This window comes from Prionailurus bengalensis, chromosome X, assembly GCF_016509475.1.
Source record: "Prionailurus bengalensis isolate Pbe53 chromosome X, Fcat_Pben_1.1_paternal_pri, whole genome shotgun sequence".
NCBI lineage: Eukaryota > Metazoa > Chordata > Mammalia > Carnivora > Felidae > Prionailurus > Prionailurus bengalensis.
Genome location: NC_057361.1, coordinates 126,896,791 through 126,909,589, shown reverse-complemented (window position 1 = coordinate 126,909,589; position 12,799 = coordinate 126,896,791). Strand labels below are relative to the sequence as shown.

General features: G+C 56.1%; 1 protein-coding gene across 4 annotated transcripts in view; it reads right to left on the bottom strand.

Annotated features, from left to right (window-relative positions):
* Window positions 1-3,877: 3,877 nt before the first annotated feature.
* Window positions 3,878-12,799, bottom strand: part of ATP2B3 (ATPase plasma membrane Ca2+ transporting 3) — a 62,185-nt gene continuing 53,263 nt past the window's right edge. For 3 of the 4 annotated variants that reach the window (XM_043570066.1, XM_043570068.1, XM_043570069.1), the window contains one exon: window positions 3,878-6,660. In XM_043570066.1, coding sequence (XP_043426001.1) covers window positions 6,340-6,660 — 321 coding nt within the window. In that variant the 3' untranslated portion in view covers window positions 3,878-6,339. The remainder of the gene's footprint in view (window positions 6,661-12,799) is intronic. The other variant, XM_043570070.1, reaches the window with a different exon arrangement.

The window sequence follows — 12,799 nt, the reverse complement described above, 5'->3', positions numbered from 1 at the left end:
CTCGTGCACCTGCGGTGTTCTTGGGGGCAGGGGTATCCATCGCTTTCTGACGGCGTGATGGCCCAGCGTGTGCTCACGTCACGGTGGCGTGCCCTGAGGGAGTCCACGTGTCCTCGCTCCTCCACTGGAACATTCGCAGAGCCTGGCAGTCCCGCTCAGCGAGTGAGGCTTACTTTGGGAGAGTCTAGAGAATCTCAGAGCCATGGCTCCCTCCTGACCCACCCAGAAGGCCCTTTGTCCAGAAGAACTGCTTTGGGCCGCCCAGAGAAACAGAGCAGCCTAGGTTGTTCTCTGTGGGGATGCGCATTGGGCTCGACACACATTGGTGGGGCCGTCCTTCAACACATGATGGTGTGAGGGCCAGCGGAGCATGGGCTCTGGGGACTGGCTGCCACGCCCTCCGGTGCCCACAGGTGTGGGAACCCGCTGCGATGCCTGGGGTCGGCCAGGGTGCCTCCGAGCGCTTGTCTCTGGTGGAGGAGACAGGGAGGGCTCACACACCGGTGACAAGTCAGGCAGCGAGGCTTGCGTGAGTTTACTAAGCAGCTGTGTTATTTGTCTTCAGGATGAGGGATCGGAGTAAATGTCCACGTTTCCACCAGGTGCTTTTCATGTGTGTCTACCCAGCTCATCTGGGAGCTCTCCGAGGACAGGGTTGGTGCCCAGGCTCAGGGCATGGGGCTGGCTCTCTGAGCACGGGGGGGGGGGTGGCGAGGGGCCAGTGGCAGGCCTCTGTGGGCAGCTTTGGCTCTCACTGGTCCTTTCTGTCTTCTGCTATTTAAAAAGCACCTTGTCTCTCTCGAGTCCTTCCCCCCCACAAGCTGGGCCCAGGACCCCCTCCCCCCCGTATCCCAGTCTTGCCTGTCCTGCATTGACCGGGCACTGCCCTTGGCCAGCACTTACTGTTGATTGGAATGGAACTAGGTGATGGGTGTTTCACTGGCGGGTTCTCTGCCTTCTCTCCCCTGACAAGATCACTGGCACTTAGAGAAGCTTCGATGGCTTTGGAAATCTTTGGACCTCAGAGTTTAGCCTCCAGCGAGGCAGCTGGCTCCCCCACAATCGATGTGAGGTCAGTTTCTCAGAGACCAGAACCCCCTGCTCTGGATGGGAGGGCCAGGTGGAGGGGATGGTACGTCTAAGAGAGCTCTCTCCATCTGCACCTGTTCCACTCTGTTTCCTCCCCACCCTCAGCCCCAGGACTTACCAGAAAGAAGGGAGGATAGTTGGATAAAGCTCTGTAGGGATTTGGTGAACATCCCCAGCCCTGGCTGGGAGCCGCTATGCTGAACGGGGAGAGCGTGGCTCTGTCGGGCTCTGGTCTGCTGTGGCTAATGGCGGGCTTTCTGGACAGTTTGTAGCTCTAGGTTTCCTTTTGCGATGCCTGCATAGCCAGCAAGTTCCCGTCTGTGGGACTCAGTTTCCCACCTTGTACATTGAGCAGGTTGGCCCAAATGATCGGCGATTGCTGCTTACTACTTGAAAATTCCTGGACCTGCGTGTGTGCCTATCACGCTGCCCTGGCACTTGCTGGCTTGTGTGCTGGCCTCGGGGCCTGTGCTGTCCGTGCTCATCACTCAGGGGGCGTCTGTGTTTTCCTGATGAAGGAAAGGGATTGGTCAGCAATGAGGTGTTGAGAGATTTTCCAGAACCCAAAACTTCCAGGAGCTTTTTAGTCCAGAGCATGTCTTTTATTTTAAGCCCAGTGGAGGACTCGAATTCAGGACCCCGAGATCAAGACCTGAGCTGACATCAAGAGTGAGATGCTTAAATCGGCTGAGCCCCCCAAGCGCCCCCCGCCCCAGCATGTCTTAATTACTGTAACGTGATAAACGGCTGAGCCTTGCTTGGCCTGTCAAACCAGTGGGAGGAGGGGGGCAATCCAGGTCCTGTGAGGGACTTGGCCTGTCTCTTCTTTTCCAGCTGTGGTTGCGTGAATGGTGTCCCCCAAAAGATGTGTTTGCGTCCTAACCCCTGGAACGTGAGGACCGGTCCTTATTTGGAAATAGGGTCTTTGTCAGTGTCAGATGAGATCCTGCGGGAGTAGGGTGGGCCTGAATCCCACGGTATCCTTATAAGAAGCTGAGAGCAGACACGGTGACAGACACGAGCAGGGAGCAGGCCATGTGACAACAGAGACCGCAGTGCTGTGCCTACTGGCCAAGGAAGGCCACGCACTGCCAGCAACACCAGAGGCTGGAAGAGACGAGGACGGAGCCTCCCCCTAGAACCTTCGGAGGGAGCGCCGCCCTGCCGACACCTTGCTCTCTGACCTCTGGCTGTGTGGGGAAACGGGGGCGGCTTTGTGGAGGGACGGCTGGCTACCGATTCTTTTCCACGGGAACCTGGGCCATATTTGATAGCAGGACTGGGCAAGAGTCTCCACGGACAGAAACAAACGGTTTTGGGGCAGCGCAACATCTGTCCGTGAGGTGCCAGCTCTCATGATAAGGCACTTGGCCCAAGCTAGACTCACTTCGCCTTGTGGTTCCAGATGGACTCCCACGTCAGTGAAGCAAGGGCTCTCCGCTATTTGTTTTTCTGCTGTTTTCTGGTGTTTGTCTCTTTGCCTTTTTTAGAAGTGTGGGCTCTGGTGGTTGGGAGGGAACTTAGAAGTCATTTTTGTCCTTTGTTGGCAGCTTCCCTGGAAAATGCACCCGCCGGCATTGCCAAGTTTAAAAGGGTGATGTGTGGAGTGGAGAAATAGAAGCACAGGGAGAGGAGACGTGGCAAGTTTTAGTCCCGAGCTGCCTTCGTGGCTCTGCTGGCAGAGCGGAGGGGTGGGTCACGGGGCACAGATGTCCTCCCAACAGGTGTTCAAAGACACGTAGTGAGCAAAGGAACAGATGGGGGAATGACCCATGGAGCAAGGGAAGTCTGTGATTGGAACCCATGTGCACTGCTGGTGGCGGAGGGGTCCTCAAAAAATGACACATAGCGTTTCCATATGACCCAACCATCCCACTTTTGGGTGTAGCCCCAGGAGGATCGAAAGCGGGGACTCACAGGGTTGTTTGCACACCTGGGTTCACAGTGGCACGATTCACAGCAGGCGAAAGGTAAAAGCAACTCGAGTGTCCACTGACGGATGAGTGGATAAAGAAACTACGGTCTACGCGTTTGATGGAATGTTACCTGGCTTCAGAAAGGAAGGAAATTCTGACACAGGCTACAACACGCACGAACCCTGGGGACCCTGTGCTGCTCGAAATGAGCCCATCGCACACAGAAATTGTAGGATTCCAGTTCTGCGAGTTGCTTCGAGTAACTCTAAGACTCACGCAGATGTGAACTCACATTCACAGAGACAGAAAAGATGGTGGGTAGCAGGGGCTGGGGGAGCGGGGTGGGGAGTTAGTGTCTAATGGGAACAGAATTCAGTTTGGGGAGATGAAGATGTTCTAGAGACGGACGGTGGGGATGACTGCACAGTGGTGTGCAAGTACTCTATGCCACTGAACTGTTTGCCTAAAAACGGTTAGGATGGCGACTTTGATGTGGTATGTATTTTGCCGTAAGAAAAAAAGAAAAAAGACGGAGTCCGCGTGTGTCCCAGGCTCTCCCGTTTGGGTTGGTGTTCCCAGCCCTCGCCTTCCTTTGAGGACGCCGGCCTGGACGTCCAGGCCAGGCCCCTCTAGGTCAAGACAGTCAGAGGGTCACCACGCAGACTTCCCCTGGGAGCGCCTCTGACCCCATGGGGCAGGCGAGCCCTTGCTGGCTCCCTGAAGGATTGGGGAGGTGGCCGCACACCTGGTGTGGGGGGGTGCTCTGCCTCCCCTGGAGCTCATCTCGGCCTGGCGAAGTGGATGCGGACGCCTCCTTTTCATTCCGGATGACAATTCCCGAAAAACTAACAAATTACACACGTTACCCAGACTGGGACTGTAGGAGGCTTTCATTTTTTTTTTTTTTTTAATACATGGAAATTTCGGACTATTCTTTAAATTAGGAAATTCAACTACAGACTTTAAGTTATGATGCATCTGGTCTTCCTCATTAAGATAGTTTTCGCTCATCTTTATAACAGGCAGATAAAAATGGAAAACGTATTTAATAACTGAACACAGTTGACCAAGCCATTCTGTATAATACGCTTTATAGAGACGGGCTTCCTGATGAGACAGGTGCCTCGGCCTGAAGACCGTACAGAAAGCAGAGCAACACTCCGAGGTCACGGCGCCCCTTTTCTGAACCCCACACCCGGGGGAAAGGCAACCTGGGGACTAAACAATCGACACGTACCGTAGGCAACTTTGTACAGCAGCAGTGAGGGTTTTTTGGACTCTATAGTGACCATTACTTCTACTGATGTGTCTATAACAGAGAATGAAAAGATTTCCAATTTTATTTCTAGTTTCAGAACACACAGACCCTCAACAGATTGAGTTGCCCTTTTTTTTGTTGTCGGTTAAACAAGGACATTAGGGAACAGTTTACAGATGGGTAACATTCTCAATGTGCCCTTTGGAATAAAGGGATGGCTTTAAGTTATCTGTAGCTGGCATTTTCAGTGGGATTTTCTTTTCTAACCGAAATTCCTTTGCCCGAGATTTGACTACTCCCGCTCAGGGGTGACGCGGCATTCCTGTTAGTGGTGGGAATGGCGACCTCGGTGCTCACGGACACGGGTGGAGGTGAGACGAGTCCCCTGCCCGTGGGCCTGGGACAAGGCGTGCTGCAAGCCAGCCTTGCCAGCCACCCACACTGGCGGTTCCCATTCCTTCCTGCCTCCCTCCGCTCGCGGCTGGCCCTCGGCGGCTCAGCCCCAGGCCCAAGTGGTAGGCACATGCACCTGAACTGCCTCTCTGCAAAACACGAGACACGTGAACTCAGAAGGTAAAGGGACCTCTGCTTGTTCTGGTCAGTGCGCGTTCAGGGGGAAACTGAGGCTTGGCACGAGGCGTGCCCACACTGCAAGGAGAGGCTCCCGAGGGAACCGTCTGGGGAGCCCAGGCCCAGCTCTCCCACGTGCAGACGGGGTGCTCAGCCGGCATGGCGAGGCTGGCCTCCTCAGCCTTCCCCGCCCGTGAGAGAGAGCGCCAGGTGTGATCGCAGCGACAGCGACGAGGTGCCATTGCTCCCAGGGGCTTCGCTGCCACATCTGCTTCCCCCACGTCACTGTAGGTGGCTGCCTTTGTGGGTCACAGTTGTCCTTCAAGGAGAAGATCCGGGTCGGAAGAGTGCTTTGGCGGGCGATGACCGAGAACTTGCTCCAGCCACTCGACAGACACCTCGGTACAACTTCTCGGTTGCGGTCATTTCAGCTCCTCTTGGGTTTTGATGGTACCTCTTCCTCTGCCGCTTTTTGCCTCACTCTTGCTGCTTGCCCCACCCCCCACCTCTGGCCCTGGCTCTCCTGGGGCTGCTCCAGGAATTCTGGGTTCTCCCAAGGCATCAGCGAGGCAGGGGGTGGTGCTTCATGCTGTTGACGTAGGGGTGCAGACAAAGAAAGCCCACCAGCCAGAATCCAGGACTTGGAGTTGAAACCAATCGAAACCGAAAGCAAAAGTCCCCTTTCCAGCCCCTGGAGGGGATCTTTCTCATCAATACTTTGGTATTTTCCTTTTAAATAAAAAATTCCATTGCAAGGGTTTTGTTTTGTTTTGTTTTCCTCTATAGGCAGGGGTCTCAAAGTGCAACATCCTCGGGAACTGTGCGGGGAGGAAGGGCTGGGATGGAGAACGGAGGCTGGGCGGAAAGTGGGGGGCAGCGAGGGGGGGCAAGCCACCAAAAAGATATTCTTGCAGTCTAGTTCCCTGAAAAAAAACCTGCCACAATAAATAATGAGATATCAAAATGAAAACACCCGATAAGAGGAATGGAAATTCATGCTGATAAATAGCTCCTTATTCTTTAAATATGCATCTGGTCATATAGGTACGTATATGTCTATACGCACGCTCGTATCTATGCACACGCACACACATACGGACTGCACATGTGTCCCGGGGAACGGGCGCTTGGTGGCGCTGGTACACCCGCAGGCAGCTCCCGGCGGTGGGCGGTCCGGGTTGGGCATCCTTCCAGGCCCTGCAGGGATCTCCCTAGGGTGCCGCCGAGCTCCCAGCGAACGGGCCCCTGCCCCACCACACAGCCCAGACAGCGACCCGTCTGGCGGAGTTGTAGTGTCCGTTAAAAAAAAAATGCTTCGATAGAAAAAAGGGAAACACAGCTCTTGTCGCTCTCTAGTTTCTCCCTCTTCGTCTTCAGTCCCGGGTAGGAAGCCTTGGATGGATCGGCTTCCCGCAAGCGCCGTCGGGGCACCATCCTCCTTGCAGGCCTGCGCCATCCCGCCCGAGCGCGCGTGCGTGTGGTGTGCGCGTGCCGAGAGCGGGTCCCCTAGAGGGACGTCTCCACGCTGTGGAGCGGGCTCCCAGGTCTGGAAGAAAACACTGACGAGGTAGCTGACTTGGTGCCGTGCGTGGTCAGGTAGATGCCGCTGTCTATGGCGTTGTTGTTCTGGTTGGGGGACGGGGGCGGGGGGGCCCGCAGGCGCTCCTCGTTCTCGTCCACGTCCGTGTCATCGATGAGTGGGATGTTGTGGGTGTAGTCATTGATCAGAAACTCGGGCGTCGCCATGAAGTTATGAATGGAGGTCTTGGATTCCGGTTTCTCCAGGCCTTCATAGAGCGAGCTACGGAACGCTTTCACCACCCGGATCTGGAGTGGAAGGTGCAAGGACAGGGGCGCGAGGGGGGAGCAGGAAGACAGGGAAGGGAGAAAGGATGGAAGGAAAGGAGGAGGGGAGGAAGGAAGGAGGGGAGGAAGGAAGGAAGGAGGGAAAGAAGGAGGGAAGGAAGGAGGGAGGGAAGGGGGGAGGGAAGGAGGGAAAGAAGCAGGGAAGGAAGGAGGGAAAGAAGGAGGGAAGGAAGGAGGGAAGGAAGGAAGGAAGGAAGGAAGGAAGGAAGGAAGGAGATACTCAATGGCTGGCTAATGCTGGCAAATTCCACCCACACCAATAGCACAAGGTCACCGCTGACAAATAGCCATCCATTGGAATGGAACAACAGGCAGCTCTGTGTGGTTGCAGTAAGGGTGTTCGGGTTTGGGGCTATGTCTCATCAACTGATCCATATGCGGGACAAAGAGCGGCAGCTTTCTCTAGGCTGACCTGTGCACATATTTTGGAACTCACGAGTGGCAAATGCCTGGGACTCTTAGCTGTTAACCCCCTTTCCCAGCTCCAGGAGCGGGCAGGACTGGCTTAGGTGGCCCCCGGGCCCTCTGCCAAATCTGAATTCCAACTTGGTAGAACAAAAAGATGATTCGAAAAAGGGAGAACGGTAGAGAGTGGACTCCCCACTTTCTCTTACCAGAAAGTCTCAAGAACTTTCTGGTAAGAGAAAGTCCCCAGCCTATGGTCACATTGCCAGCCTTCCTCAAATGGGTCACCCTCCCCAGCTTCTCTATAGATCTCTTCCTCTCTCCCGCCAGCTCTCGGAACTGTAACCAGCACGAACCGTGCCCGGACCCACGTGGCCATCAGTCTTCCTGCTGCTAAGCGCACTGGCTACTTTTGTGTCTCCATCTCGGGGCCACTCAACACAGCTGACTGCCCCGCTTCCTGGAAAGCCCTCCTGGTTTCCCTGACACTGCCACCGCGTGACCCTCCTCCTACCTCCCTGACTGCTCTGGCCCTGTCTCCTCCACTTCTCCTTCCTCTGTCCCATGGTGCCCGAGAGCCCCGGCCTGGCACCGGTCCTCCTCCCCTCCATTCAAACACCCAGGCCCACCTCTTCGCCGGGGACTCATCTGGCTACGATCAGAGACTGTGGCCCCGGCGTCTCCTCAGAGCTCCAGGCGCGAGAACCTGCCGGTCTCCCATCTGGAGGCATCCAAGACTGAAAATGGCCCCACTTTGAATTTGCACCCACCAAGCCTATCCTGCTGGGAGGCCCTGACCCACCGAGATGGTTCCTCAAGCCTCCTTACAACCCTCCTGGCCTGTGGCTGATTGGGTGGTCATTTCCCTTCAAGGACTTCTGCCTGTGCATCTCCTGCCCTTGTTCCTGGCTGCTCCACTGGCATTTGCAGACCTCAGATCAGCATAACTCCCCGCAGGGAAGCACATCCCACAATGCCCTGATCCCTGGCTACCATGGCCCTCGGCCCCAGGTGGGCTCAGCCACCTCCTACAGGCTCGTGCTCCCAGAATTACCCCGTCGTCTCTTCAGTCCCACCTGCACTTAGATGCCTGCTCAAATATCCTCACAGAGCTGCTGCCTCTCTTTGCTCCCTCCCTGGCCCCCCACCCTGGGCTCCCTCTGGGTTCTAGAAGCCAGAGTCGACCTCTGTTGGGCAGAGGGAAGGCCTCTGCAGGGCCCCGCGTGAGCCAGCTGGCCTTGTGCTGAGATGGGAAAGCCAGCTCCTTCCTATGTGAGTGGCTGGACACAACATCGGTTGTAACATCATTTCCAGGTCAAAGGTTCCAGGATTTGGTTTTCTTGGCTTAGACGAGGTGTCGGCAAACTGGGGCCCAAGGGCTAACCCTGGCCCTCGGCTTGGGTTTATAAATACAATTTTACTGGCACACAACCACGCCCATTCATTTCTGCATGGTTCGTGGGGGTCTTCGAGATCATAGGACAGAGTTGGGTAGTGGCGACAGAGACCTGGCTTGCAAAGTAAAAATAATTACTCTAAGGTCCTATATAGGAGAAGTTTGCTGCCTCCTAGTTTAGACCATGAATCACACCGCTGACAATGAGTCTCCTTCAACCCTCCAGCGTCTGGAACCCAGGACTGTCACTGCTTGGCCAAGCACAATTTAAATCAATTTAAACCAGTTGAATCTCAGTCATTTGGGTGCAAAAATAATCAGCCAAAGAGCTCCGTAAAATTGGAATTTTCTAACTCCAGATCTTAAGTCTGGTTAGGATTTTCTTCGAATTTGGTGAAGTCACACCTTTTGGATTACAGATGGCCAACTATTTGCACTCAGTTCCTTAGTTCCCCCAGACTGGCTCCTGAGAAAGGGCTAACACAGAAATTGAGGTGAGCATCATTTGACGTTTTTAATGAAAAGAAATAGAATTCAGTTTTTGGAGCCACGGCAGATGTGGACTCATTATTTGGGCCTTTCCTGGTGCCAGAACTGTGGGAGAGCTACCGGGACGTTTATTGCGGCTACCTGGCGGTGGTGGAGAAAGGAGAGTAAGCTGGATCCCACTGCCCTTGACCCTGGGGGCCTTTGTGGTAAGTTTTCCTGCAATGATCTGATGACCTGGGCTACGCTCTTTCCTCTAGCTGAGCTCCTCCCCTCATTTGGATCTGGGTCAAGTGATCAGGCCAGAGCCCCGCTGAGACCCATCCCAGGTCTCCCTGCACCTGGCTGAACTCCATCGTCTCTGCCCAAAAAGGGCAGCCAGCCCTTCCCTCTTCAGCTTCTGCGGCTCTGGAATGTTCCTTCAGGGTGCTCCTCCCAGGTATAACCAGACTCACTTTCATGACTGTCTTGTCGCTAGCCTTGTTTGCGGCCTATCAACAGAGTGCGGCCTCGAGCAGTCACTCAATCACCAACAGGGGGTGCCAGGGCCGCTGGCCAAACTCACAGTTGGGGCTCTTGGGGCTCCTGGCCTCCCGAGTCTCTTCTGGCCTTCCTACAGGTCCCACTTCCCCGCATTCCCATCCTGGGCTGTTAACAAGTCACTGGTATTGGTGTTACGATGGGGTGTTTTCAGGCCACCCAACACTGAAGAACACAGTCACTTCCTGGGACACTGGTTTGGTGACAGCCAGCAGTGTCGAAGAGAGGCCTGCCCTAGAGACCCGAGGTCACCCACGGGGGCTTGACCACATCGCCACAGCCGACTTCAGGACCGCTCACCAAGAGCGACCACGGCTGAGCGGAAACGGTGCCCTTCCCCTCGGGCTGCCTCAGGCTACTCTCCCGACCTGGGACTGTCAGGTCGCCTCTCCATCTCTACCACTCCCAAGGGGACCTTGCCACCCTCAAGGCTGTCAGTGCCACCGACAGCCCACACGCTGCAGTGACACCATATCTCCCCTTTGAACCACCTCCGCCTGTGGCTGCGGCCAACGTGCACCCCTTCCCAGCATGCACTGCTCCACCTCCCCTGGGATGGCCGAGGGCTCTACCGGACTGAAGGAGGCTCAGGAGAGCCCTCGGCCTTGGCCCCGTCAGCCCTGGTCTTCCGGTTCTAGTGCCGGGCTCCTTCGAAACCACAGAGGCACCTCGACCCCCGACCCCCGACCCCAGCGTCCTACAGCAGCATGCCCCATGGCCCCCAGTCCCCCAACCCCTTCACGGCGGAGGCCCCTCTACCTCCACTGCTGTTGCCACACCTGCAGGGCCCTGGGGGCCCCTTGGGACTCAAGCCCCCAAGGGCGGAGACTCCGACTGCCTGGTCTCTTGATCTCTCCCTGGCTCTTGCCTGTGTGGCTGCCATCCCCGGGGTGCCTTGCAGCCTCCCTCCTCTCCGACTATTGAGTCAGGCCCTGCCCTCCCAGCCTGGCTGGTGTCGGGACTCCGAGCATCACAGCAGGTGAAGGAGCTGCTCTGGGTCCACTCCGTGCAGTGTGGGAATTCACTGAACTGAACCCCCCGAAACTCCATTTGGCTGAGGGCTAATCTGAAAGTAAAAGACGTGAAAGCACTTTCCAGTAAACTTGACTCCTAGGGCTACAGCCAAGGTGCCTGGGAAGGCCGAGGAGGATCAGGTGGGGCTGGGGCTGGAGGGCTCTCCCGTACCTTCCTGTCTCACCCCAACCGAGACCCCGCCCCCCGCCAATTTCCTGACATCCGAGAGCCTGCTGGCTTGCTCCTGCACTGCCTGGGTACCCCGCCCTGGGCACTGCACCCACTCATGGATGTTGCCTCCTCCCTCGACTAGTGTACTCATTTGTCTCTCTTAAAAGAGACCCTGTCTTGGCGCCGCGGTCCCCTCTAGATGCTGGCAATGGCCGCTTCTCGCCTCACCCCCTGCTCCCCAGGTACCTCCCCAGCTGGGCACCCAGCACTCCCCATGCCACATCCCCGCTTCCTGGCTGGGTACGGGTGTGCAGGGTCTCCGTCCGCCCCCACCCCCCTCACATCTGGGGGCCCCAGGGCTCATCTTGGGACCTTTTCTCTTCATCTACACCAGCACACTTCCCAGGTGCTCGAATCTGCCGTGGCCCTAAGTTCCATCTGTCTTCTAATGAGTGCCGTGTCCCTATCTCCAGACTGTGGGCTCCGGCTGCTACTTTAGCTTCACCCGCCCCACGCCTCCTCCCTGGTCTTTCTGCCAGTGCCCTTGACCTCTACCGTCTATTCTCTGCATGGTAGCCCAAGCAATCTTTTCAAATAAGAGCCCGAACAAGTCACATCCTCCACTGGTCTAAACCCTTCTGTAGCCGCACCTCCTGCAAAGTCAGGGCCTGCCTCGGGCCGTTTTCTTTCTCATCCTTCTTTTCCAGCCTCAGCTTCTTGGCTTTTCCGTGAAGAACACTGGCACACCCCTGCCTCAGGGCCTGTGCACAAGCTCTTCCCCACTGAGCCTCAAGGCTCCCCCTCACCCTCCGTCTCCTTGCCGTAGCCCCCTGAAGACAAGGCTCCGTCTGATTCACGAGCTCCCCAGCTCCCAGCACCCAGTACAGCGCCTGCACCCAGCAAGGGCTCAGTGAGTGGGCAACCCTGCCGAAAGTCTTCTCCAGCAACGTTACACCTGTCCTTTCGCCTGCCTAGACTGTTCTGCCAGACTGTCCTGTGCTGGCTTTTTCTCTTTATTCAGAACCTGGCTCACACATACATCCTTCTAGAAGCTGTCCCGGACACTTAGCATAAGCTTACTTCTCTGTTCCTTGCTGTCCGCCGCCCGCCCCGACATGTGAGTGCTGGCCTGCCTTCACCTGAACCGTGAGCTCCACTAGTGGGGACAGGGCGGGTGATGGCCCAAACTCACAGCGCCACGCCAGCCACATAGAGCCAAAGCAGAAGGGATGCTTATGTCAGACTCTGCAACAGCACTATGCTACTGATGGATGCTTGGGGTGCGAGCAGAGGGGCTGAAGGTCAAGGCTGAAAGTGGGGCAAAGTGGATGGACTCCGCTTTTGTTTTGACCTTCAATCGCTCAAGTTTGCAATGCAGGTGGTGATGGGGGCAGAGTAGGGATGCGAACACTGGGAGGCAAGGGGAGGCCTGAGGGAGCACCCGCCCCATTAAAGAAATGCACAAAGGGAATGAAAAGAAAAGAAGAGAAGAGAAAAACAAAAGCAAAGGCTCCAGAACGATGATGACGACAGTAACAACAGAAACTGCGTTTGACAACCTTCTGGCCTTTTCTCCTCTGTGCTGTGGGACAAGCAGGCCCCAGATGGGGAGGGGTCCTCATGCTCTCCGCCCTCCACTTCTGTCTCACTGCTGCTCCTGCAAAGCCCTCCCGCCCACCCCCTGCCCGCCACATGCTTGATGGACTTGCCTGTCTCTGTGCCAGCCACTAATCCAGAACCTTCTGTGGGAGGGAGGGGACTTTCTGCTCTCCTGGCATTCAAGCTCTGGGTTTATGGCAAACTCTGAGCAGAGCATCTGGGGAGAGCCAGGGGAACTGGTTTCCAAGTACTTTGGGGTTCCCAGGTCCCAAACCATCCCTGCAGGCATGAGGGTGAATCGTGACTTGAAAGCGACACAAAGAGGTGTGGGGCGACATACCCACAGTTGAAGAGGAAGGTTCCCTTTCCTCACCAAGGAATTAAGAAACGAACTCCAAAGCTGGCCCTCCCACTGATGGACCGGACCCCAAACCAAAGGCAGGGCTCTGTGTATGTGAGCAAGTCAGACATGCTAGCGGCTGGCAACTT